This window comes from Ailuropoda melanoleuca, chromosome 4, assembly GCF_002007445.2.
Source record: "Ailuropoda melanoleuca isolate Jingjing chromosome 4, ASM200744v2, whole genome shotgun sequence".
NCBI classification, from domain to species: Eukaryota; Metazoa; Chordata; class Mammalia; order Carnivora; family Ursidae; genus Ailuropoda; species Ailuropoda melanoleuca.
This window is the reverse complement of record NC_048221.1, coordinates 122,819,268-122,846,390: the sequence shown is the minus strand read 5'-3', so window position 1 is coordinate 122,846,390 and position 27,123 is coordinate 122,819,268. Positions and strand designations below refer to the sequence as shown.

The 27,123-nt window shown below is 42.6% G+C and overlaps 2 protein-coding genes and 1 non-coding gene across 9 annotated transcripts in view; 1 reads left to right on the top strand and 2 right to left on the bottom strand.

Annotated features, from left to right (window-relative positions):
• Nucleotides 1–24,703, bottom strand: part of RBKS (ribokinase) — an 83,285-nt gene extending 58,582 nt beyond the window's left edge. The window contains exons 1-2 of one of the 6 annotated variants that reach the window (XM_034659719.1): nt 24,362–24,703; nt 8,926–9,058 (exon numbers count right to left, since the gene is read on the bottom strand). In XM_034659719.1, coding sequence (XP_034515610.1) covers nt 8,926–9,058; nt 24,362–24,450 — 222 coding nt within the window. In that variant the 5' untranslated portion in view covers nt 24,451–24,703. The remainder of the gene's footprint in view (nt 1–8,925; nt 9,059–24,361) is intronic. The other 5 variants (XM_034659720.1, XM_002913760.4, XM_019808061.2 and 2 more) reach the window with 5 other exon arrangements.
• TRNAR-CCU lies at nt 5,717–5,789 on the bottom strand. The gene has a single exon. It is a non-coding gene; the product is annotated as a tRNA-Arg (tRNA).
• Nucleotides 24,704–24,814: 111 nt separating the features above from the next.
• Nucleotides 24,815–27,123, top strand: part of BABAM2 (BRISC and BRCA1 A complex member 2) — a 404,421-nt gene continuing 402,112 nt past the window's right edge. For both annotated transcript variants that reach the window (XM_034659718.1, XM_034659717.1), the window contains exon 1: nt 24,815–24,950. The gene's annotated coding sequence lies outside the window, so the exon portion shown is untranslated. The remainder of the gene's footprint in view (nt 24,951–27,123) is intronic.

Genomic DNA, 27,123 nt, shown 5'->3' with positions numbered 1-27,123 from the left:
CCCCCCCCCCCCCCCCCCCCCGGCAAACCTGTTTAAGGTGAATTTCAAAGGCATGTTTGATCAATGGTGTGATGATATAAACATTAAGAAGTGCAGGGATTAGGAAGAATTCTTGGAAGGGAAGAGAAAACCAAAAAGCATGTGGCTTTGCCCTCCAGAAACGGTTGGAGGGAAAATCAGACTCACAGAGGCACCTGTCACACCGAGTGGAATATTGCACATATCCGAGGCATAATTAGGAAGGGACTGCATGCTCATGATAACTGCGGTATTTTAATTTTTTTTTTTAAGTAGGCTCTATGCCTAGCATGGAGCCCAACACGAGGCTTGAACTCACGACCCCTGAGCTGAGATCAAGAGTCAGACACTTAACCAACTGAGCCCCCAGGCGCCCCATGCTGCAGGGGTATTTTGGAGAGAGCAGTAGCTGCCTGTCTTCTTCCTGCTCCAGGAATCACCCGATGGGGCTACGTCCCTCGGGGACGGTGATGGTTCCAGATTTATTCCAATAGTGGTTTCCTGGCAAACCTGTCAGCTGGCGTTCTAACCTCTATGTGAGATGTGGAACAAAAATACTTTGCCTTTGCCTTCTCGGATATTCCCATGACAAAAATAAAAATCTGGTAACTAAAAAATAATGGCAAACTAACAACACTGCTGAGGATCAAGAGAAGTCGACCGTAGCTCCATTAACTTTGCCTCGGGTCGTGGCGACACATTACAAAGTAAAAGAACGGATGAGAACGAACGGGAAGGCGATAGTCACATTTGTGTAAAGGAGGTCAGAAGCTCCTTCGCACCACCCCTGTGGTTTGGGGCAAGCCGCTGTAACTGCCTCTCGGCCTCCGTCTCCTTATCTGGAAAGTCACCCCAAGTTTGCTGCGAGGATAAAACAACACGCGTGAAGCGGGTTGACAACTGTGAAGGATTCAGTAACGGCTTGGTGCTATCACCATCATCGTCATCGTCCCCATCCTCATCATCACCGGCGCAGTACTGCTGCCCCGATGGGCGCTTCCCCTGGGGAGAGGGGCACGGCTCCTCCTGCTTGGATTCAATCTTACAAACTACGTTCCTGCCCGTCTGGTTCTCCCTGACGCTTCCAGTTCTTCCTGTAGCTCTCTATTTTCAAACAGAGGAGCGCCTGGTCATGGAAGCAAGCCAGTGGGTGCACTGAATTATTTTAAAAATAAGACTGTGTTACTATTATTGTAATAAAAGCATAACATCTGCATTAATGGTGAAACTAATGCTGTTTAATGTAACCATGTATCCTGTTACTTCCGTAAGAATAACAGAGCCAACGGCGAGCACGTCTGTGTCTCAGACATACGTATTTATTATATTGAAATGTGGGCAAAAAGCAGCAAAGATCTGAGGCCTCTTTTTTCTTTCTGCATTACAGAGGAGTACAGATGCTTTGGGCAATGTCATACTAAAAGAATGCCATTTTCCCTGTTTCCCCACCCTCAAACCTCTTACACAATCATTTATTCTGCTGGATTGACTTTAAAAAAGGTCGAGAGAAGCGAACACCTTCCAATGCCCTTTGCCTACTTCTGACTCAAATGTAAGCCTCTTCCCCAGGAACTGGAAATTCATAACCAGAAATCAGAGCAGAACCCAGGCAAAGGTGTCATGTGTTGCCTGCCATTGAGAGCTGAGTGAAAGTATCTTGAAAATCACAGTGAATGATACAAATGGAATGATTTGTAATGACTGCGAATGAAAATCACAGTGAAGAATTTTTTTTTTTTTTAAGATTTTATTTATTTATTTGACAGAGAGAGAGAGAGCCAGGGAGAGAGGGAACACAAGCAAGGGGAGTCGGAGAGGAAGAAGCAGGCTCCCAGCGGAGCAGGGGGCCCGATGCGGGGCTCGATCCCAGGACCCTAGGATCATGACCTGAGCCCAAGGCAGCCGTTTAAGGACTGAGCCACCCAGGTGCCCCCACAGTGAAGAATTCTTGAACACTACGTCTGAAACTAATGATGTTGGCTAATTGAATTTAAATAAAAAAAGAAAAAAAATCACAGTGAATGATTTCAAACGGTCCTTGAAATAAAAAGGACTTGACATAATAATATCATAGGGGAACCTTCAAAGGTATTTTTGGAGGTTTCTCTGTTTTCCCGGTTACATTTTGCCTATCAAATTGATAAGAGAACTTCAAGTCTAAGGTATCTTGGCCACAAAGCAAAATAGTGTGAATGGGAGTCAGGAAACTTGGAATCGAATTTCAGTTTTGCCATTATCAAGCTAGTTAAAATTCTTTACCTTTTGCTGCAAACTGTTCCACCTGAGTCAGGTAGGGTGGGACTGGGGTGAGTTCTCTCCGGCAGGTAGGAAACCAGTAGTTCTCAGCCTTCGCTGAGCACTGGTGGCTCCCGACGAGCTTACAGACATCCTGGTGCCCAGGTTACACCGCAGATCAGTGAAATCGGCCCCTGGGCAGGTGGGACCGTGGCCCACGCCCCAGGTGGTTACCATGTGTGCCCCCAGCTGAGGCCCACTGGATTGCAGGATGAACACGGGGAGAGTATGCGTGGAGCTTTGTGTGGAAGCAACGAGGAGGGAGAGCAGTCCCGCCTGGTGCCACGTTGGGAAGTCAGCTAAGTGGGACCACGGAGTGTGGCCTGCGGAGTCTGCCAGGGGTGGGGGGCCCATCAGGGTCCAACAAGGGGATCAAGGTATTGTAAAGCTACAAGCATCGCCACGTGAGTGTTTGCGGACTCCGGTCTCATTTCGATGTCACGAGGCTTGCCTCCCCTTGCTCTGTGGGCTTCTCTAACACTTGTATTTGGCAAAAATCGCTGGATTTCTCTGTTCTACAGAGTGTCAGCAGAAAGGGACTATTAACGTGATGTTATCCTTTGACTGGGTTAAAAACACAAGGTGAGTGCAATATATTTGTGTCTATTTTCTTGCCTTCTGAGAACTTAGAAGTCCTTTCCTCTCTCCACCTAATCAAACCCCACCTGTGTTTCAAGTGCAGCTTGAGGCCTACCTCCCTATCCTAGCCCTTCTTAATGCTCATTTCCTCAACTCCTAGAGCAGTCCTAAAAGATGCCATTAAATATTTAATTGAATACCACCTTATATTGTTTGCCTACACAATCTTCCTAAAAGCTTATCGGAGACTCTAGCTTAGCATGCATTTATCCCTCCTTAAGCCCTGTGCATGAAATGTGTTAAGTCTTTGGTCTTCTTAGTTGCCCGTCTGTTCATTTTCCTTGGCCTATCTTATCATTTTTAAAGGGACATCGCGACTACAGGCATGCAGACTGTCCTAACTGTGGCTGCAAAAAGGTCCTATACAAGGTTTTGCTCCTGATAGCCCCATGGAAGGCACTCCTATACTCTTTCAGTAGCAGCAGTGAAATACTTTTGGGCTGAAGGATTCTGGGAAAAGCACATTGTCTGAAGTAGCCTGTGTAAGCCTGCTCTGGGTGAAGGAAGCCAGGTCATCAGCAATTATGGACAACTACTTGCACTTAAGCCAACACAACTCCTAGAACCCCAGATGTTCTTCAGGAAATCCCAGGCTCAGCTCTTCCCTGAAGCTTGCAGAGTCATGCAGTTGAATAGAACTTTCTGTAGTGATGAAATGCTCTCTCTCTCTGTGCTACCCCAAATAGGCACTTGAAATGTAGCCAGTATGATAGAGCAACTTAATTAATTAATTAATTTTTTGAAAATATTTTATTTATTTATTCAACAGAGATAGAGACAGCCAGCGAGAGAGGGAACACAAGCAGGGGGAGTGGGAGAGGAAGAAGCAGGCTCACAGCGGAGGAGCCTGATGTGGGGCTCGATCCCATAACGCCGGGATCATGTCCTGAGCCAAAGGCAGACGCTTAACTGCTGTGCCACCCAGGTGCCCCAGAGCAACTTAATTTAAAACTTTATTTTATTTTTTTATTTTTTATTTTTTTTTTTAAAGATTTTATTTATTTATTTATTCAACAGAGATAGAGACAGCCAGAGAGAGAGGGAACACAGGCAGGGGAGTGGGAGAGGAAGAAGCAGGCTCATAGCGGAGGAGCCTGATGTGGGGGCTCGATCCCATAACGCTGGGATCACGCCCTGAGCCGAAGGCAGACGCTTAACCGCTGTGCCACCCAGGCGCCCCTAAAACTTTATTTTAATTACATTTAAAGCCAGCCACACATGGCTAGTGGCTGCCATCTTGGATAATGCAGCTATGGAGAGATGTAAATTAGAATCATGCAAAACAGCAGGACTGGGTGTATCAGGAGCAAAAGCATTTCCTCTAGCTAAGGGTCCTGAGGTATTTCCCTCACTTTTACCATTGAGAAGGCTCTCTGCGTTGAGGGAGAGCCAGTCAGTGGCTTCCACAGTCCAGAACTGTGATCTAGTGCTGAGGAAGTGACTTCAGTTAGCACTACCATATAATGTCCATGTTTCAAAATGGTTGAGGAATGGGCTGCTTGGCATCCTTGAATGGTAGAAAACATCTAGTAATTCCATCTATCAACATATAGTTGAAGTTAATAAAACCTAGAGGACCAAGATATCATACTCAAGGCTCATGAAGTTGAATACTTCTGCTAAAAAAGTTATCACTTATATTAAAAACAGGTTACCAGTTCTCAAAGTTAGAATGCACAGAAATATAACACTAAAACCAAGTTGAATGCAGTTTAATCTTTGTGACTCAAGACATTTTGTGACTGCTTAGTGCCTGAGGGTCATGACGAACAGCAGGTTTGGAGCCTAACATGCATCTGTTGTCCTATAACAAAACCCAGCCGTTGCTTTTTTGAATTAAGTCCCTCATATTAACCTTTTAACTTGTCACTTGTGGCTTTGTCATAAAAGAGGACAGAACAACACATAAAATTCCAGTTGTTCAAGCTAGCTGGTTGTTTAAATCCTATCTAAATAGGGATAATGGCCTTTAACATACAAAATTAATGTTACAGTCACCATTTTTGAGTCCCGTTTATCTGAGAGCGGAGGTGGATAGAGGGTAAGAGGTGGTTGGTGGTAATCCAATTTTCTTCCATTCTTCTGGTACGAGACACATATTTTTTGCTTAGAGTCCTAGGGTACCCTGTATTTGGATATGTGGCCAGGCATTCCAATCAATATAGACATTAAGTTTTAGCCAGTCATCCTTCAGCAGAGTTCAGGAAAGGACAAATTTCACTTCATTATATATAACCTGGAAAGTGTTGGTGACTACTTTTTGATCTTTGAAAACTAAATCTTAATGCATGATCAGTTGACTGTCCCACAGTAAAGACAACAGACAATCTAACCTTTTTTGGTTAAGATGATGAGTACTCTGATATGCTGCTTTTCAAGCCATCTGTAGTGAAGGCTGGTTTTTTTTTTTTTTTCATTTTCAATCTACTGTGGACTAATAATTCTGTAAAATATAACAATAATGAAATAAAACCAGAAAAGAGTCCTACAAAATACCAGGCTTAATTTATTATTACTGTTATATTCATCAGCTATAAGATTATTCTGCCAAATGCTATAACTGTTGCTAATTGCTTACTCCTAATTTCTGTACTGTCTAGTGACAGTTTGCAGCCTGGCCTGGGGATCAGACTTTGAGTAGCATGGCTCTAACATATTGCCTCTGTCACAGAGCTTAATATCTGCCCATTCTGCAAAGAAAACACACAGCTGCTTGTATGACACAGGTGGGTTTCTTTTTTTTTTCTTTTTAAGGGAAGCTCTGTGCCCAGTGTGGGGCTTGAACTCACAACCCCAAGATCAGGAGTCACGTGCTCTACCGACTGAGCCAGCTAGGCACCCCTAGAGAGTTTCGAGAGTGTCATGTCGAGGAAAGGAGGACCAGGTAATTTCTTGAAGGTCTTCTCACTTGGTTGATTTCAGAGCTGGGTGCCTTTGGGTCCATGCCTGCTCAGGGTTTCTTCCCACCGCAAAAGAAGCAGGGTCTTTGGGTTCAGACTGGGCCAGTGCATCTTGAACTCTTCTTTATTCTCCGCTGGCCCTCCTGAGCAGCCAGTTTTGGATATCAAGAAATAACACTTAGCTTCAAGAATGATGGAGGAGGAGGCACTTAAGAAAATCAGGTGAAGTCCTATGAAAGGTATTCTCACAGACTCTTTGCACTGCCAAGAAGACTTTCATTTTCTATGGTATCTGCCTGGATTTGTAATCTGAAAATATCACTTCCAATTCCCCTTGGACTGTGGCCTCTGGCCCACCACTCAGGTGAGTACTGACCATACAACTCTTTAACGACCTGAAGTGTTTCATGATTACATGTTTCACTGGATGCATATGATGGGCTCTTGCTTAATAGTCCTTGTGAAAATATCTTGGCAAATAATTCCCCTGAGCTCAGTATGAGCTGTTTTGCATGTGCCATCAAACAGTCTTACTTCACCAGAGCTTGGATTTTAGTTGGTTGCAGGGCGGTTGTAGGTAAGTTAATGTTGCTAAGAAAACTGAAGGAAATTTTCTACCTGTTTTTCTTTTGCTCCATCTGTTCATTTTTACCTTGAGTCATTTCATGATTTTGGTTTCTACTTGGAATTTGTCATCTTAAAAAAACTGCTATACAGCAGGTTGGCTACTTTGCTTAATAAGAATATACTTCACCATGGAAAAATACCACGATGAATGGATAACAATAGCTTCTATTATAAAAAGGATATTTTCTTTTGAAGAAGTCTAAGAATATTATGCAGTCTGTTTAAGCTTAGAGAAATTGGTGTCTAACGATTCCAGGCTGTGTAAGCAAAGTCACCCCGTGTGGGTTTTGGCTGAAGCCACGCTTTCTTATCCTGTCTGTACCGACACCCAAGCTAAAGCCGACTGCAGGGCTGAGCGGCCGACGGCTGCATCGGGACACAGCGGCTAGGAGCAGGCTGCGCAACTGTTCAGGTGCTACCATAAACTGTCATACGCAGACCAGAATAAAACAAACAGCACCGTGGCTTTATCAAACTCCTGACTGTAACATTTCCCCAAATACAGCCCTCTGCTGTCTATTCCTCTCACATCCACTCCTGAGGGTTGTATGATTCACTTCCCAAGTTCAGTTCCACAACTCAAATATTTTCTATTTTGCGTTTCTCTTTGCCTCAAATTCAACAGACCTAAAATAACACCAATTTCAATCTTCGAGTTGGATGAGATCCCAGGGGACATCCAATTTTGACTTTCATGGCTACATGAATAGCATTTATGAAGCTTCCAAGAGGGGTTCTCTAATCTCTCCTTTTACGGCTCCAGCTCGAGGGAACTCCTCTCTTCCCAGAGCAGCCATTTTTGGTACTTTGCTTCCAATACCAATTCTCTGTCCACGTTTTCCCAGCCAGGAAATAGCCTCCTTTCTCCAGCTCCCAGGACATGTTAAGTCAGCACCATCTGATGACTCCCCAGCCCCTTCATTTCTAATCAAGTATAGGATCGATCAGGCCTACAGCTCCTTCTCCAAGCCCCACAATTCCTAGCATGTATTAGGTCATCAATAATTAATGGCTGATTAACTGACACTTAAAATCAAGAGTTCAACCTTTAGAAGATGTGTGTTTCTTACTTTGAATCTTGTGCTTCATGTGAATGTTTTTGACCAAACAGCTAGATGAGAATTTCATCAGGTTTCTCATAAATTAGAAATAAAACTACAGTTCATTAGCAGATGAAATGATAATTGTATCATTTGTACATCACTGAAAGACTCCTGTGGAGAGAAGAGCGCTGTATGCGACGGGAAACGACACTGCAGAGAAATTTTGGTAAAACTGACCCAGCTCACAGAAGCAAGCTCATTCTTTCAAATTTCTCAGTTTTTTCTTATCCTTTCCTGTGTAGACCGAGTCTAGCTTTCCTAAAATAAACTATCTTTCGTGTTATCCCAGTAATGCTAGCATCTTAAAATTTCATTAAACACACAAATGTTGAACCTTCGGTAGCCAATTTTATTTTCAAAGGATTTCAGTTGGATGGCTAGAAATAGGGACTACTGTATTTTACGTGTCATTTCCTTATATACCTGAAAACAGAACTATGCCTAAGGATTAGTTATGGGTAGTTCATAAAAGCCCAGATTCCCTTCTGATCCGAGAGCTAGCATTAGAAGAAATAACTTAGAGATAAGTGACTCACCAGTTATTAGACCAAGTTTCCAAAAGCTGTGTTGTAGCAAAAACTGCTAAAAACAGGATGACTTGTGCTGCTTAGAGTCTGGACCAGAGAAACCCAGTGGGGTAGGCGAGTTCGTCTCACTTCTCACCCTTCACTTAGCAGCTCAGGAAGTTAAAGGAATGCAGCATTAAGCTACTTCCCAGAGCACTCGGTGAGGCAGAAACGAATATAAAGGATAAGGAAAAGGACTCGCTCCTCTTTCAATCTTTGACAACAATACAAAGCAGATACTCAAGCAAGTGCGTGCACATGCACGGTCACAGCAGCACCGTTCACAACAGCCGAAAGGTGGAAACAGCTCAGGTGTCCATCAACAGACAAGTGGATAGACAAATTATCGTCTATACAACGGGATATTGTTCAGCCACAAAAGGAATAAAATAGATACATGCTATAAGGTAGATGAACCTTGAGAATATTATGCTCAGTGAAAGAAGCCAGACACAAAATGTCACATATCTTATGATTCCATTTAGAGGAAATCTCCAGAATAGATCAATCCACAGAGACGGAATGCAGATTGGTGAATGCCAGGGGCAGGTGGTGGGGGCGGGAGATGGGGGGGAAAATGCTTCATGGTAAGGAGTTTTACTTTGGAATGACAGAAATGTTCTGGAACTAAGAGAATGGTGGTTGTCCAACATTGTGACTGTACTAAATGCCACAGAATTGTTCCCTTTAAAATAGTTAAAAAATAAAAACAATCAACTCAAGTCTTAAAACCAGACCCTTGCCTCTAGAATCCTGTCCACTGTACTTTACACTTACCTTGCATACCATGGATGTCTTTGCTCCAAGCCTGGCAGCTTGGACACACTGGTTGGCACCTTTCCCTCCAAAGCCAATAAAAAACTTATGTCCATGGATGGTTTCTCCGGTTTTTGGCAAACGAGAAGTAAGACTGCCATAATTTAAAAAGAGAAGGGAAGAAAAGGCACATTGGTAACTGCAATCAATTGAAGTTCTTCAGAAGAGAGAGAAACAAGGTTCTCGGATAGAGTCTAGTCTGAGCAATCAGAATGCAAGCAGAAGCAGAGAAGATCACCTATTCCTTTAAGATAACGTTCAGTGGGTGGCCTCACTGTCCAGAATGCACCTGCTGACAGGAAGCCTTTCCGTCCCCACTCCCTCCCACAGTCCCACAGCCGCGCTACTGGAGATCCACTTCAGGTGACCGTTTCTAGAGTCTACTGTGTCGCAGTGCCCACGAGTGCCTCCGTTTCCCATCACGGGGAGCTCTTGGAGGGAAGTCACTTCTGACTCCCAGTGCCCAGCACAGACCTTTATTCACAGTGGGACTTGATGAATGGACCAAGTTAATCAATGTGTGTTTCTGTACAGGTTAATCTGGTCACTTTAATAAGAAGTAGGAAGTGTACCAGGATTCTGGTAACCACGCTCAGGACCTAAGAAGAGGGAAGCTGCAATTCAGGCACTAAGGAATCCCATTTGTTTCCTGGCAGGTGGGGTGGGAGTGGTTATTATTTTGATGGCAGGATCAGGTGTTAGTCCCAGACCATCCTGTACACCACCCATTTCAGGTACTGACTCAAAAAGAGCATCTGTTAAAAAAAAAAAGTCTAGAGAGCTAAGTTTAGTTTAAAAGTTTTACTATAGAAAATTTCAAACCTATAAAATTGGAGAAAACAATATATTCACTTCTCTACCCCCATGCACTCATCACCCAGATTCAACTATTGTTGACTCCTAGCCAACCCTGTTTCAGTCTCTACCTTCGTGGACTTCTCCAAGAGCTAAGGATTTTTACTTACCTGTTAACTGCCTGGTGAGGGTTGTAGTAAACGAGACAAAAAGTCAGAGTAAGAGGTTTTCTCCATGGTATGATTTTCGTAACATTAAAGTGGAAGATGTGAAGAAACAACATCTTTAAAGGACAGAAGATGTGAAAACAGAAAGAGTCCTGGGTGTGAGGGTGAGTGAGGAAGATGGCCCTGAGTAGCATGAGGACTGGATGGCCACAAAGAAGTGGGTGAGGGGGGCCAGATGGAGCGATGGCAGGTGTGACCAAAAACCTTAATTAGCTTTAGATGGGCAAGAAAGGCCAAGGGGGAAGTTCACGACAGTAAGTCCACTGAGAACCTACTCTGTTTTGGCAGATCTGAAATTATAATCATTTCCCACCTAGGCTGTAACGTATCTGAAACCAGTATCTTATGCCTAATATCAGAGTATCAGGACAATGCCAGTGCCTACAGGTCACTAATCGCCTGTTTGCAATGGAATAACCTATCACTGATGCCAAGAACACACGATGGTGTCGATCATGACCAAGTTCAACCTGTGCACCTCCTTTATGTAGTTCGAAAAGTCTCAGTAAATTGGGCTCAACTACTCCATTCCCTAGCACCGCGGTGTCAAATATGGTTATTTGAGATTCAAAAGAGACTCATCAATAATTTGAAAACATTCTATTCCACTCCTCCCCTTTTCATGCTATTTTTACCTCCTATTCTAAATGCATTTATAGTACTGATGAAAAAAATATCCATCTACAAGGTTCACTTCTGAAAAAGGTACTCAATCAAGAGAAAAATGGTTTTAATGTAATGTTATTATCCTGTCATTTAATTTAGCAATGACAAGTGATGATGAGATTTTGATTTGCATCAGAAATCTTAAACATTTTAGGATTCTGTTATGAGCAGGCAATGATGAGTAATCTGTGCGACTGGGTAACTATGTGAATTCTTGGCTTATTGATGCTGCTACAAACAACATCTATAACAACCTTCAAAAGAAAAAATATCCACTGTGGCTCAAAACAGGCCAAATAACTTAATTAGTAATACTGTCGGTATAGAAACTTATGACTTCACTATATTTATGCTTAGATCTGGGTCACAGTACTCTGGTTTGAATCAAGTACATCTTTATTATTGGCCGTGGGAAATCATGAAAACTATATCAGCAGATGATTATTGGGACGTGGATATATGGGACGGAGGAGTGAAATTGGGCGTACAGTGTTATGTGTTTGTTGTGGGAGCAGATGGCTGGGATTTAAACTCCTTTCTAAACAACTTATATTAACACAAGCACCGTACTCATTTAGCCATCACTGAAATAGACGTCTCCCTCCTTTGGAATTCCATTCTTTTCTTTCTGTATCTCTGCCCTACTCTTTCTTTCTTCCTTCAATTGTAGACTCTCCCTGTATGGGGACAAGGACCAAGTCTGTCATGTTCTCCATTTTATCCAGAGTGCCTGACACTTAGCATGGGCTTAACATATTTTTTTGACTGAGTGAATTTTTTGAAGAGACTTCCCTTGTCTCCCTGAAGGGTAGCAGAATATGACTGGAGGAGCTCAGGACACGCTGGCCAAATATGCCTTTGGTATACTGCTTATATTGAACTGTAGGCACGTGAAAAGTAGCAAATGGAGGGAGAGGCTTTCTCTGAACTGCCCCTTACCTGCCTAAAGACCAGTCCCCCCAAAGGACTCAACAGCCATGAATCCCCTCCCTGGAAGTTTCATCAACCAGCAAGGACGGACTGTCACAGATTAGAAGTCAACCCCACACCCGGACAAACTTTGTCACAAACATCGTCATACCTCCTCTTTATTCTACTGAGGGCCAGTTCATCTTTCCTAAGTCATTTACTCTCCCCTAAGAGGCCTCCCCCTTCTCCCGTCCCTAGTAGGATCCCTGAATTCTTAATCACCTTGGGGAGTTACTCCTTTTCCCCTGGGCATCTCCCATGTGTACCTGGGGCATACAGATTAATACATTTGTTTTTCTCTTGTTAATCAGTCTTTTATAACCGGGGTCTCAGCCAAGCACTGAGAAGGGAAGAGGGAAGATTATTCCCCCCCACACCTTTCTTCTCTGTGTCTCCCCTGTGTAGCTTCCACTCCTACTTCTGAACTGCAGGTTTGGAGGTGCTGATGAATGGGAAGGAGGAGACTGGCGGGGATGTTCAATTATCTGGCAATGACAGTTCCGCGGTTTACCAGACCTTGCCCACTGCATTCCCGGTGTTAGCAGCACTCCTCTCGTGTAAGTAGGAACTGTAACTAGAAATCAGACTATCACTCTTCATTCACGTATTAATTCAACAAATGTTAAATCGGTGTTTTCTAGTATACCTCTCTGGGACAAAAGCAACTTGCTGACAACGTAATAAATCCTAACCCTGATGCAAGCAATATATGAGTGAAAAAAAAAAAAAAAGAAAACATGTCAGAGCATGAGATTATTATGATCTGATTCATGTTTTTTTTTTCTCTTTTAAAGATCAAATTGGCTTTATTAAGCGATTCGTGAATCAGACAGCATCTAACAAGTAAAGGGGAGCGCCCCAACTCATGTTTTTTAAAAATAAAAAGATAGTATATGTCCTCATAATATGTAAATGCACAGAAAATGAAATGTTAATGACAGGTATCCATGAAAAGGGTGGAGAGAGGGAGCAGAAGTTCATGTTTTACTTTATACACAGAGGTATATGCAACAAGAATATATTTGTGCATTATGGGAAGCCACTTGTTACTATTTCAGGCTCATCTGGCTTCTCAGCATCTTTTTCCAGCTACCTGGGCTGGTAGCTGGCTCCTTGTAGGCTCAACCTAACACAGCCTTGCCCAGTGCCACTCGTTTTCCATTCCAGGGTTTCTGTTCCTTTGTCATGGTTCCCCAGCTGTCCGCAGCATTGAGGAACCAGTTAGTTAAACATGTCAAGTGTCTTTGTAAAGGCTTTTCTTGCTCCCTGGATTATAGTCCTGCACAGATTATACGCTCTTAAACCTTTGTCTTGGACCTTTCTATTGAACCGATACTAAGACAGTTTACTGCTTATTGATTTTTCTTTTTTTAAAAGTAAATGAATTGGAGTGGAAAGCAGAGTTGAGAGCAACTAGAAAGTTAGTTACAGACAGGCAGAAGCATTTGGGAATTATAAATCCTAATTTACCTTGACCTAGGCTTTCCTATCTCTTTCCTTATTAAAATCATGAAATTAGGGTCTGGCTCAAGAAAGGACCTGCACAGAGCACCATCCCTTGGATGAAAGCATTGCTCTGATTTGCCCCAATTCAAACATGACATTTAGCAGGGCACCAAGGACAAAGTGCTCAAAGGAAAATAAAAAGGGAGCAGTGTACTGGTAGTAATACACTGTTGCTACCATTTAAAAATTAAACATAGAGTGAAGTTTCTGAATGAGGGAAAAAACCCAGGCAGAGAAAACCAATCATAAGAAATATATCTGAATTTAAAACAACTTCGTAGCTTTAAAAATGTCACATTTTAAATTTGCGCAGGAGGAAACACTGCTATATGTTCATAATGGCCCCGCAGTCTTCTGGGCCCTGAGAGGTCACGTGGCTAGAGACTCCTTGCGCAAGGCAGCAGGCCTGAGCCACTTACTGATTGTATTCCCTTTGACAGCTTTCCCCTCTTTGAACCAGCTTCTTCTCTTGCAAAACAGGTTTAATAATACTTGTCAACTCCTTAAATGCCTGGGTTTTGTGCTCTGACTTATTTCACTGACAGGTGTTATCAGAACAACTAATCAATTGCTTTTAGCTTCTTGACAGTGATGTGCTTGTTACAGACTCTCAGAGATGATTCATACCAAAGGAAGGAATGACCTGGTGAAAGAGGGATGAGAAGTCTTTCGACCAAAGAGGTCACACGATCCCGGCTCCAGCCCAAAGTCGAGGAATATGTTGCTTTTTGGCTTTTTGCATCCCACCCTTTCTTCTTCTGGCTGCAAGCTTGTATGCCTCTATAATAGGGGATTGTACTATTATTGCCCAATTAAAATTCATCACACTCATTTATTATTCCTGCTGCCTGTACTCTTCAACCGTATCTGTTCTCAGCATTTGTGTATGTCCCATTTACAGGAACGAGCGTCATTTCCAAACCAACCTAGTGATCTCTCTTTCTAGCTCTGTAAAAAAACGAAAAAAACCAAAAACAAAACTTAGCTTCGAATCTTCATTCTGTGGTTCCTAACCCTAAATCTGCAGACATAGGATTTAAGGGAATGAAAGCTGAATTATGCTTTAAACCATTTTTTTTAAAACTGATTTTGATTATTAACTCCTATTTTTTCCTAATCAGTCTGGGGCTAATAAGTAGTTTTGCCTGAAGAGGTAGCTATTCTTGAATTTATAGAATAGATATGAAGAATATTGGTCACAAGTGGCCAGCCTTTCAGAGTATCCTATCCTTGAATCTTATTTAAATTTTGCTTGTGTGAAAAAGTGTGCTAGGCACGGGAAGCAATAAAGAGGAGTACGTTATGGTCTAATGTGGCTGCCTTCCTTCCCATCTCTGCTCAGATGTTCCCTCCTAGGAGAGGCCTTCCCAGACCACCTTACAGGAGATGTCCCTATTCCTAATTTTTGTTAAGTGTTCATTCATTCTGACAAGGAATACTATGTTTCTGGATCAGAGACAGCTTTTTAATTACTCATAATTGCATTAGTTCTCTGTGTCCCACTCTCCCCCAGGGTGACATGAGAGGAACTTCCAAATAATGAATTCTTGGGAGTTTACATAGAAGCTGACACAGCTGTTGCTTCTCCTCCCCTCCAGGGTGGGGAAGAAGGAAAGGGAGAAAAGACTGCCTGGTGACCTTTGCTTTGTAATATAAACGAATCCTCTCAAGGGAGTGAAGGAGTGGGAGGTCTCTAAGTTTATAACCCCTAGAATGTAAATAAATGTGTCCAAGGAAGAAGTCCCTAAATCTCTCCAGAAGTCTCTGACTTGCAAGGTTTGTTTGCCATTCAAATATTCTTTAATCCTGGTGCTGGTGATCTTTGCTTAGAAAGTCCTGATCATGCAGAAATGTGAGAGTGTTCATGGGAAGAACACTCATTGCTTCCTAGCGATTTTCTTCAGATCCATATCACTGTCTGACATTATAATACTCATTTATCTCTCTCCTCTCTCCCTATCTTCTTTTGGATTAACTGTATTCCATTTCATCTTCACTACTGATGTGATTAACTCCTTTTTCCCCTATCTTTTAAAAAAGATTTTATTTTTAAGTAATCTCTATACCCAACATGGGGCTCGAACTTACAGCCCTGAGATCAAGAGTCGTGTGTGTTTCACTGAATGAGCCAGCTAGGTGCCCCTCCCTTTTTTCTGTTTTAAAAAGTGATTGATCAAGGGGGAAAACGAGCATCTTTTAACTTATCACAGCTTATTTTCAAACATTACTAAACCACTTTACTTGTAATTTATTCTTCTATTTCCCTTCCTAATCTTTGTGCTAGTATTGTTACATATTTTACTTCTATATGATATAAAGCTTACAACACTGTACTGTTATTTTTTATTTAAGCCATCAGTTGCCTTTTAAAGAGATTAAGAAATGGAGGAAAGAAGTCCATATATTAAGCATTTCTGGGGCATTTCATTCCTTTGGGTAGATCTCAGCTTCCATCTAGTACCATTTCGGTTCTGCCTAAAGAACTTCCTTCAATATTTATTGTAGTGTGAGTTTCTGGTGATAAATTCTCTCAGATACTGTTTTTCTGTCTTCATTTCCCCTTCTTATTTGAAGGATATAAAATTCTATGTTGACAGTTTATTTTTTAAGCACTTTAAAGATTTTTTTTTTTTTCCTGGCTTGCAAGTCTGCAATGAATCTTTGTTCCCTTATGTGTAATGTCTGTTTATCACCCCCTCTGGATGCTTTTAAGAGTTTCTGTTTATAATTGGTTTGCAGGAATTTGATTACAATGTGCTTTGTGGTTTACAGTATGCTTATCCTGCTTGAGGTTCACTGAAATTCTTAGGTCTACACGTTTGTAATTTTCATAAAATCTGAAAAAATTTCAGCCATTATTTCTTCAAATATTTTTTGTGCCTCACGCCTCACCCACTCTTTTGAGACTCCAATTACACAAACGACAGACTCTTTGTCTCACATCACAAAGATTCTGTGTATTTTGGTCATTTTTCCCTCTATGCTTCAATTTAGATAATCTGTCTTCAAGTACACTGATCCTTTCTTTTGTAATGTCTACTCTGCTGATAAGCCCATCAAGTGATTTTTCATTTCAAAAATTGCATTTTTCATTTCTTGAACTTCTATCTGGTTCTTTTATGTATCTCCCACTTTTCTCCTACGTTCATGTTTTTCTTTAAATCACTGAGCATTTTATAATGGCTCTTTAAAATCCTTTTCTGCTAATTCCACCATCCTGGCTATTTCTCTGTATCAATTTTGATTGGCTTTCCCCCCTTGGTTATGGATTATATTTTCTTGATTCTTTGCATGACTATTGATTTTTGAGTGAATGCTGAATATTGCAAATGTTACAGTCGGGTGTCTTAATTTTGTTGTGTTTTTCCAAAGGGTTGAACTTTGGTTTTTTGGGCAGCTAAATAATTTATCTGTTTGATCCTTTTGAGGATTGATTTTGAGATTTATTAGGGAGATTTCAGAGTAGCCTTTACTTAGGGCAAGTTTACCCCTTTTACTAAGTTGTGGTCCTTCTGGGATCTCTACTGAATGCTCCAAGGGTTCAAAAATGTCTCTGGCCAAATAGAACGCAATACCTCCCATTCCTGTATAAGTTCTGGGAAATGTTCAGCTTAGAGCTCTCTAGTAGTGGCCCAGCTTTGTGGAGTCTCTATGTATGTCCATGTATTATTTAGCAACAGACTCAAGGGGACTCCCATGCAGACTTCTAGACCTTTCGCTGATTAGCTCTTTCCTCTCCAGTACATGTTCCCACAAATTCTAGCCACCTTAGTCTCCCTAAGCTATGAACTCAGTTTTCTCGACTCACTGATATTGCCATACTTCCTTGAGTTTCTTCTCGCTGTGCCATGGTCAGTAACATGCCTCTAGGACCCATCTGTTTGTTTCCTTTCTTGTCTGGATAACATGCCTATTGTCTAACATCTGAAATAGCTGCTTCATATATTTTGTCCCTTATATACCCCATTTTCTTGTTGTTTCTGGTGGGAAGGTAAGTCTGGTACTAGTCACTCCATCATGCTCAGAAGTAAATATTTGTTTATTTTAGAGAGGGGGAGAGCATGCACATGGTGGGGAGGGGGAGAGGGAGAGAGAATCCTCAAGCTGACTCCCCACTGATCACGGAGCTCAACACATGGCTCGATCCCTGAGATCATGACCTGAGTGGAAATCAAGAGCCAGCCGCTTAACTGACTGAGCCAGCCAGGCGCCCCCAGAAGTAAATATTTTTGAATGAATGGTCTGCACCTTAAAAGACATTTATAGAGATAGTTGGGATGACAGATGCCTGTGTATGCAAGAAGTCAGAGTGAGGTGAGAGCAGTGCAGAAGTGCTGTGTACAAGCGTGGCCCAAGGAGAGAAGTAAACCAGTTATTAAAAAGCAATATGGTCAGAATAAAGGAAGCAAAAAGGGGCTGCATCCTCCTTCATCCCTCTGACACAAGACTGAAGACTGAGTACAGAAAGCACTGGGAGAGGCACAGAGGTCAAGTAGTTAGAAACATATTTAAAAATTAAAATGCCATCAGATGTCAACTAAATCTTTTTGAATAATTATACACAGACCTCCTGCCTCCCAGCTGAGCAAAGTTCTGGACAAGGAAGAGAAGCCTGGATAGAGAGACTGAGATGGAGCTAATCCCGGAGCTAGAATGCACAAGAGGAGAGGGCAGGAGAAATGTGTGTGTGGGGGATTAGTGAGAGGGGACTGGACAACCAGGGGATGCAATAAGGTATGTGGGAAAATCAGGATGCAGAAAAATAGAGCAGAAGGGGAACTAGTGAGACTAAAGCATTCATCGAAGTTCCTGATGAAAAACATTTTTTTTTTAAAGATTTTTTATTTATTTATTAGAGATAGAGACAGCCAGCTAGAGAGGGAACACAAGCAGGGGGAGTGGGAGAGGAAGAAGCAGGCTCATAGCTGAGGAGCCTGACGTGGGGCTCGATCCCATAACGCCGGGATCACGCCCTGAGCCGAAGGCAGACGCCCAACCGCTGTGCCACCCAGGCGCCCCCTGATGAAAAACATTTTAATTCATTGAAGAAGGCAAGTATGAATAGTGACAAATAACTACAAAACCGGTATTTTATTTCCTATTTTGCCAATTAATTATAGTAAACTTTAAATTTCAAAATGACTTCTGTCACCACATTGTAATCATCTAGGCTACTTCTTCCTGCCATCTGCTGGTGTAGGTTAAAGAAATACAAATGGAATTAATTTTATCCTAAGGAAATATAATTAGATAAATCAGCATACAAAAAATAATGCATTCTGGAATCAATTATTAAAAATTTTCACTTATCTACAATTTTTGGTTTTTGGTGCTCATGCCTCTTTCACATTCCCATCATCATGAATAATCACAAACGGTTCATATTGGAGCTTCACGATACGTTTGTCAGATGGGTTAGAGCAGGCATTATCCTCACTTTGGCAGCCATGGAGCTATGGGAAATGTCATTCCTGTCCTTTGAGCCCTTTATTGGTTCCCAGGGCCTACGGAATAAAACCCAAGTGCCTCAGCATGGCTGACCAGGCCTTTCGGCAACATCTTACCTCTGATGGTCTACGGACCCAGTAGTGGCTGTCTCAGCACGCTCTGTGTATACCCACAGCCGTGACTTTGCTCCTGAGGGTTATCCCAGCTGGCCAGAATGCGCTCTCTCCTCTTTTTTGCTGGGCTAGCACCTGCTTATTTTCTAAAGGTTGGCTCAGGAAGCATCCCATCCAGGCACTTTTCCCTGTACTCCCACAGAACCTGCAGGCACTTACCGCATCACTGCAATGATTTCTCTCTGTGTCTGCCTTCTCCCTTGGACTAGAAGTTCCTCGGGAGCAAGGACCATGTTTTGCTCATTGCAGTATCCCTAGCACTGAGCACAGTCCCCATCTTTCAACAATGTACACAAGTAACCAAAATAGTGAAGAGACATCTGTCACGAAGCCCACCCAACCTTCCTCTCCCAACAGGGCAGACGCTAGGGTGTGAAGAGCTGGCAAGGGCATGGATCACTAAAGGAACTTGTTCATAATACCGCACGGTAGGTGTGCTTGCTTTGTCGTGTGCAGTTTACTTTTTTGTTTTGTTTTGCAGTTTACTTTTTAATGTGTTTTCCTCAAAGGGACCAAAATTAGCAAATTTCCCATGAATGCTCTCTTTTGATGTTAGGGAATTTGGTTGACAGAAACATATTTGCCAAAATACTAATTTAAGAGTTGGTAACTGATAGGCAACTTTCAAGACCAACTTTAGGAGCAGAAAGGATAATAAAGGATATTCCTCTAACACTGGGAATGCGTGACACTCCTCAGGTCAACATTCCTCTGGCTTTTACTTTACTGAAAATGCGATGCAGAAGAGATTTTTCAGTTCCAAATATGACAAGTCAAGAGGCTTCCAGCGGAATGCAGGTTAGAGGTTACTGTAATATGTTAGACACATGTACCCTTTTCTAGGTATGGTATATATTTTTGGCTTTTTAAAAAAGTAATCTAGGTCCTACGTTTCATCCACTTTGGATCGAAAAGCTTCTAAATTCACTTATTCCGCCATCCAATTAAAATCTTTTGAGAATTAAGCAATCATTTCCTGACTTGCCAAGGATTAAATTTAGATGCTTGGTTGAACATGGGCCTTCTCTCTCAAGCCATCACTTTTAATTGGAGCATGTAAAAGGATAACACAGGCTTTTAGCTGACATCATAGTCTATCACCATGGAAATGTAAACATGGGTTTGTATTGAGCTTGTCTCAAAGCAAGTTTTAGGGGTAAGAGAGACTGGGAGACGGGAGATAAATTATGTAAAGAAAGGATGCTGTAGATGTTGGAGTGCCCTAGGAGTTCAGACCTTCAGTGATCTCATCCTGCCTCACGGCCTCAAATATCCTCGATACACTGACGACTCTCAAATTTGTATCTCCAGCTGGTCCTACCCTCTGAACTCCAAACTCCTTTATCTGTCTTCTTGACGGCCTCAGTTGGATGTCTAACAAGCACCTCAAATCTCACATGTCCACGCCCAGCTCCTGATACCGCCCTCCCCCTAATCCAGATTGCTCTGCTCCCAGTCTTTTGTTTCTCGGCAAAGGTCAGCTTCCCCTTCCATGTGCAGAGGCCACAAACTTGGGAGTAATTCCTGACCCATCTGTAGTCCTCAGCAAATCCTGTCAGCTCTGCCTTCAAAATATAATAAAAAGATGCTCACTTCTCCTCACTTGGACTGCTTTCAAGCTACCATCACTTCTTGTCTGGATTATTTTAACGACTCTGAACTGGTCTCCCCTTTTTTGCCTTTGCCTTCCTTCAGTCTGTTCTCACACAGCCCCCATAGTGATGATATTAATATGTAAATCAGATTAGGTCACCCCTCTACTCAAGCCCTCCAATGGCTTTTCATCTTATTCAGGGTATGACCCAACATCCTTTAATCATTAATTGCCCTCCCCCTCCCTTTCTTTCTTCTTCAGCCACACTGGACTCCTTATTGTTCACTGATCACAATAGGCTTGATTCCACCTCAGGGCCTTTGCATATGCTCTTACCCAGGTATCTGTATAGCTTGCTTCCTTTCCTCCTCTAGGTTTTTACTCAAAATCACCTTCTCAGCAAGGCTTTCTGTGGGCAAGGACCTAAAATCACTACTCCCATCTTCCTTTCATGCCTTATTTTCCTCCTTAGCATTTATCTAACATACTACGCATTTTACTTATTTCTACTGATATGGTCTCTTCCATTAGAATGTAAGCTCCACGAGGCAGAGATTTTTGGCTGTGTTTTTCACAGCTGCATCATCTGCACTTAGGGGAGTACCTGGCATATATATATATATAAAGTCAATATATATTTGCCGAGTGAATAAAACATGGGTGATACGTGTCATAAGAAATAAAGATTATTAGTGAAAGCATGATTAACAAAGATCTGTGAGCTTAATCTCTCAAGAAGTTCATCTGTTGTTGAGTTTTCGGAATCCAGTCTTTGGAGGAACTCTGACTTAATTTTCCACAAGTTTGATTTCTCTTATGTTTGCATTGTGGAACTTCAGAGATGAGTGTTCAAGAAGAGAGTAATGATAAACATAGGGGGGTATTAAATAATGTTCACTGTTTGCCATGTTGGATGAGCTAATGATGTTTTAAAATTATTAGTACACAGAGCTTACTATTCATAGCAAACTGAAATTAGACATGAAAAAAAAGTTGCTCATTGATTGAATTAGCAGTGTCTGGCACACAGTAATGTAATATAGAAAGTGAATTGGATTGGATGCTGTCCAAGAGCATCCAAGGGCCTGGCTACGGAAGTAGTTTTATTTCTGCAGTCATTCTACAGTATAGGCACTGGTGTCCAGGCTGGCTCCAGTTAAACCAAGAAATAAAGTAAGGGACTGTCACGAAGATACCATCTTTAGACCTGAAGATTATAAATCCTTAGATGTTCTTTATCAGCTTACGAAGTACACAATGAATGCACACACTGTAAGCTTCCAAATGAACTGCAGATGAAAAGGGCAATAAATACCAGCCAGAGGTAGAGGCAGAATGATATAATGAAAAGATAAAGCTTGGGAAACATGGGTTTCCAGCTTTCACTGTGCCACTAACTGGCTGTGTGATTTGGGGTGAGTCATCTAACTAGTCTCTTAGTTATCTCACCTGTAAAATGTAGAGACTAAACTGATGATGGGCTTCAGTGATCCCCCAAGCTCTAAGTATTGTAAGAGTTTTTGACTATAAGCTTCATCACTGTGGTAGGCAAAATAATGTCCCCCCCACCCTGCCCCAAGGAGGTCTACATTCCTAACCCCCAGAACTTATGTTACGTAACACGGCAAGGGAAATTAAGGTTGCTAATAAGCTAACTTAAAATAAGGATATTATCCTGAATTATCCATTTGGGTTCAATATAATCACAAGGGTTCTTATAATGAAGAGGGAGGGAGAAAGTGAGCATCAGAGTGATGCCATGTGAGAAAGACTTGACTGACCACTGCTGGCTTTGAAGACGGAAGGGGCCATGAGCCAAAGAATGTGGGCAGCCTCTAGAAGCTGGAAAAGGCAAGAAAACAGATTTCCCTTAGAGCCTCCAGACACCTTGAGTTTAGCTCAGTGAGATCTGTGTCAGACTTCTGACCTCCAGAACTATATTAAATTTATATTATTTAAGTCACTAAGTTTGTGTCAATTTGTTTTGGCAGCAAGAGGAAACTAACACAATCATGGTATGTACCATAACTAGGAAAGTTAGACTCAAGTTTATCACAGATGCAGGGTTTTAAATAAAAATTCTATACTCAGGTATTTTGTAAAGATCGTCAGAGGCAGGAGTAATCAGCAACCATAAGAAGTTTGCAGAAGAGCCGTGAGTCTCTAAGGGAGTAAAATTTTTACTGGTGATTCATGAGAAGTAGAAATCTAGTTATTTTACAAAGGAAAGAAAATGGCGAGAGAAGGAAAGAAAATGGCGAGAGAAGAAAAATTAGAAAGGTTATATACAACGTAAGAGTTTTTTATTTCTCTGGACCTCAGTTTACTCCTTTATGAACTGAAGGGCTGGGTTAAATAATCTCTTAATTCCTCTATATCTTTTTTTATTTTTTAAGGGTGGGGAGCAGAGGGAGAGAGAGAATCTTAAGCAGGCTCCGTGGAGCTCTGCGTGGAGCTCAATCTCATGACCCTCAGATCATGACCTGATCTGAAATCAAGAGTTGGACGCTTAACTGACGGAGCCATTCAGGGACCCCAAACTCTTCTAGCTCTTAAATTAAAATCCCGACAAATGCTACATGAGCCTTTGACACTCCACCCTCTCCCAAGTATGAAAAGCATTCATTTTATGAAGTATAATTATCCTTAATGTTGATGGTCAATCTTCACATAATGCTCAGACTAAGAAGAAAGTGGCTCTGAATTTTAAACCTGACACTTATTCAGGTAGGGTGCATGGGAAAATTGTTTAGCTTTCTTTTGCCAGTGCACCTAGAAAATAACTTTTTTGACAATCACTATACCTGCACTAGCAGTCTCTCCCCCTTTCTACTCTTGGTCTGGAAATTTGAAAACTTAGCTTATAAATATTTTAAGCAATGAAAGAGTAAACTGGTTACATACAGATCCTGGAACTATTTTCTAAGTAAAACACAGGTGGTACAGAGATTTGGTGACTTGATTTTCCCAAGACCCTTTTACTTATTTCCAGGCTCTCTGCTATCCTTTGGAAAAGCAAGGTTGCAGGACAGATGAGGTCTTACTGTAGTATGCCTGATCATTTTTAATTTTTGTAATGTAAAAACAGCATATTTAGAAAGTCATTCACAAAAATATCAAATGGAAGCAATCTGAATGGTAGAATTTTCTTGGAATATCTGATTTTTTTAAACAATGAACATATATTATTTTTTATAATCAGAAAAGCCATTTTCTTTCTTTTTTGAGTACACTCTAAGCCCAAGGTGGGGCATGGACACACAACCCCAAGATCAAGACTTTTGTGCTCTAGTACTGAGCCAGCTAAGCACTCCGCCATTTTCATTTAAAAAAAAGACAAATGAGGAGTCTCTCCATCTAACCTTGTTTTCACTTAGCATATTTTCATTATTTGATCTTTTTTTTAAATGGTTGTAAACATTGTGTTTATGGGTTATTTTGACTCACACTCGGGTTGCCATAAGATAGCCCAAATACTGATACTAATACCGAAAACAAGGTGTAAATATGAACTATTGCAGGAATGCCAACAGTCAGTATGATGGAAGGTGACTGACTGATCGCCTTTTTTGACCCCAGCTCCACTCATTCAAGTTAAGACGAATAATACCCAACCTGGCTCACGTCACTGTTCACAAAACACTTTCCTTCATTTAGTCCTCATAACAACCCTGGGAGCTGGGCACGTTCTCAGAGATAAAATGACTTGACCAAAGTTACTCAGGCTAGTCAGGGGACAGGTTCAGGAGACTGGTCAAGAAAACCGGAGCAGGTCTTTGCAGGCGCTTCTAGTAACAGTTAAGAGCTTCCACTACACGCTGGCCCCTTACGTTCCCTAACCTGACAGTCACCTTACCAACTCAAATTCTGCCTCCTCCACGCCAGGCAGGCAGGCTGCGGGCTAGGGAAACCTGTAGCTCACCCCGAAAGCGGGCACTGAACCATCGCCAAAGCCCCGGTGCCAAGCACAGTCCGCCCCCTCCCACGACCGCAGGCTCTGCGTACTGAGCCGGACTAACCTGACCAGGTCGGTCATGCAGGAGCCCACCACTACCACCGCGGCCACCTCCTCCTGCCACTGCCGGCCGGGTTCCCCAGATGCGGCCATTGCCCAAAGGTGGTGCTCTCCAACCCGGAGGCCGACCTTTGCCCTTTGTCCGACCTGGTAACCAGAAAGGCCGCTCTTACGCTCCCTAACGACGCGGGCCTTCCAGACGCCTCTGCGGGTCGCCCACCTGACTGCCCGAAATAACCCCGCCCCCAACCGCCCTTTGTTCTTCCCGGGACGGTCTCCCTGCACCACCTCTCGTTACAGAGCCCTTCTGATAGTTCCAGGCTCCACGCCGCTCGCCACCCACGAGGCCAGCGCGGAGCAAAGACCTTTCAGGCGCTGCGGGGACGCCCTTCCGAGTGCCCGGCTCGGTGCGTCCGGGGGCGCGCACGCCGCCCGGCTCCCGGGCCGCAGAGGGGGCGGGGCGGGGCGGGACGTCCCGGGGCGCGCACGCATCCGGCTCGCGGTGCGCGCGCAGGTCTGTGCGTCAGTCGGGGGCGCGCTCGGGTAACCTGTACCCCACGTAGTCGCCGGTTACCGATCGGACTAAGTTCCAGGTACCTGGACTGGGGCTGGTGCGGGGAGGTTGGATCCCGAGTCGCACAGGTGGCCTGTGCACAGGACCGTGGTTTAAGTATGCCCAGGGCTCGCCGCCTCTTCCTATAGAGAAGGCCCCCGTTCCAAAGATGCCCTGCTGATCCCCATCATGCTGGTCTCCGCAAAAACGAGTCCCCCAAGGCCAGAGGCTGCTCTTTTTGCATATCTAGCCCGCCCCCTGCTCCCTCAGTAACCTCAGACTCCTTTCTCCTGCCCTCCTGATGAGGGGACCATACAGTTTGAGAAAAGGGAGAGTATCCCTTTTTAGATGGTCCCTAGAGTGGGGTGGTCATTCTTTGGGTCCGAGCCAACTTGTTTTTCTTGAATGTTGCCCCTGGAGAAATTGCTTCCCCACTTAACTTCCCTCGTGCGCTGTATGACGTTGAGGTGACGCAGCAGGACGCCACCCCTTTCCGTTCCATGACGTCAGCAGGGCACACGTTTCCCTGTTTGTCATCCCATCTTAATTGCGAGATACTGGACAATGCCTTAGACGTCTTTGTAGTCCCCAGGCTGCCCAACCGAGGACCTTATGTGACCCTGTTTCGAGCAGCAGACCCCGTAAAAATTGTATTTCTGCATTTTCCTTCTGTAGTACGTCAAAATCAGGAAATATAAATTGCACAGCTAGCATTCAAGGGAGGCTGGCCGCTGTAAATTTGTGTCTAGCTGGGATCTTTATAGAACTGTGACGTGTAAAAGCCACTGTTGGGGGTAATCCCCTATCCACGTCCCTGGCTCAAAAGGCTTACACCAAAGAACCATTATCTTTGGCTATGTCGTGACCTCTGGTTTTGGAGCATTTATTTCCCCTCTGTCTTAGAGAAGTAACTACACCTACGGTTGAAACAGATTTTAACGCTGCAGGGAGTCTTGCACTGTCAAAAAATGGTATTGTAGCTGTTCTGAAACAAAGAAATTCATTCCTTCAGGTGTTAGTCGAAGGTCCTGACAGTTGCTGAATTGGGATGGGTTGTTGTCACCTTTAAGTACAGTTTGGCTTTTGGTACAGGTTTCTTCCCTGTAGCATTTGACTGGTGGATCACTCAGGCCAGCTTTGGCAGCAGACCAGCTGCAGTCAAAAGTGTTTCTAGTGGTTGAGCAACCATTAGTTCAAATTCATAATTTTTTTCTGTTCCAATTTTATAAGGTATATACTTGAACAGATGACTTTGATGCCCTTCTCTTTGCAATTATACATGCTTATGTGAGAGGAGGATGGGTATACTGGACTTGGAGGGACATCTGGATTTGAATTCTGATCTTTATTCTTGCTGCGTTTGTGAATTTGAAAAAGTTACTTAGTCTTGCTGAGCTTTAGTTTTCCTATCTGTGAAATGGGAACAATAATAGAGAACAGGGTTGTTGGGGGGGGAAGTAAATGAAATTACAGGTAGCGGTGGGTAATACAGTGCCTGATACTCAGTTGGTTTTTCAGAATGTGTTGATTCTTTTTCCATTTTTCATAGAAATGAGAGGTAAAATAATGATAGATATTATGGGAAAAAGCATGGAAGAATAATTTTGCAATGTAGGTGAGATCCTTTGCTTTTTTTCCAGATGAGTGTTTCTGTGTTTTGCATATGATCTAGATAAGCATCCTTTCAAGAACTGTGACATCAGTGGATAGAAATAAGAATGGAAATGTCGCAGAATAGGAAAAAAATAAGCTTCAAAATGATAATATGGGTTAGTATGCTGTTCAAGACAAATTACAGAAGTTATCCTTATCTCCTGTGGAGTGGGAATTCTAATACCTGCCTACTGCCCAGGATTGTGAAGATCAACTGTAATAATGTATTTGGAAGCTCTTTACAAATGGTAGTATTATAAAAATGTACAGCATGATTTTTATGATTGATAATACAGGACATTAGATGTTTATTCTTACTTTGTACTGACATTGGAATGGTGGAGGGAGGTCATCTGTTAAGTGGCTGGAAGAGGAGCTTGTTTTATATTTGCAGAAAGGATGATTTGAGTACTGAAGTATAAAGCTTTTACTGCCTCGAAGGTGGTTCTGGGTGTCATCACTATATAAGGTCACCAAGTTATTTTTTGAAAGATCATTGCAGTCCTTCCCTTTATTGCTATCTGAAGTGATTAAAACAGGTACTGGTTTTCAATATTTAT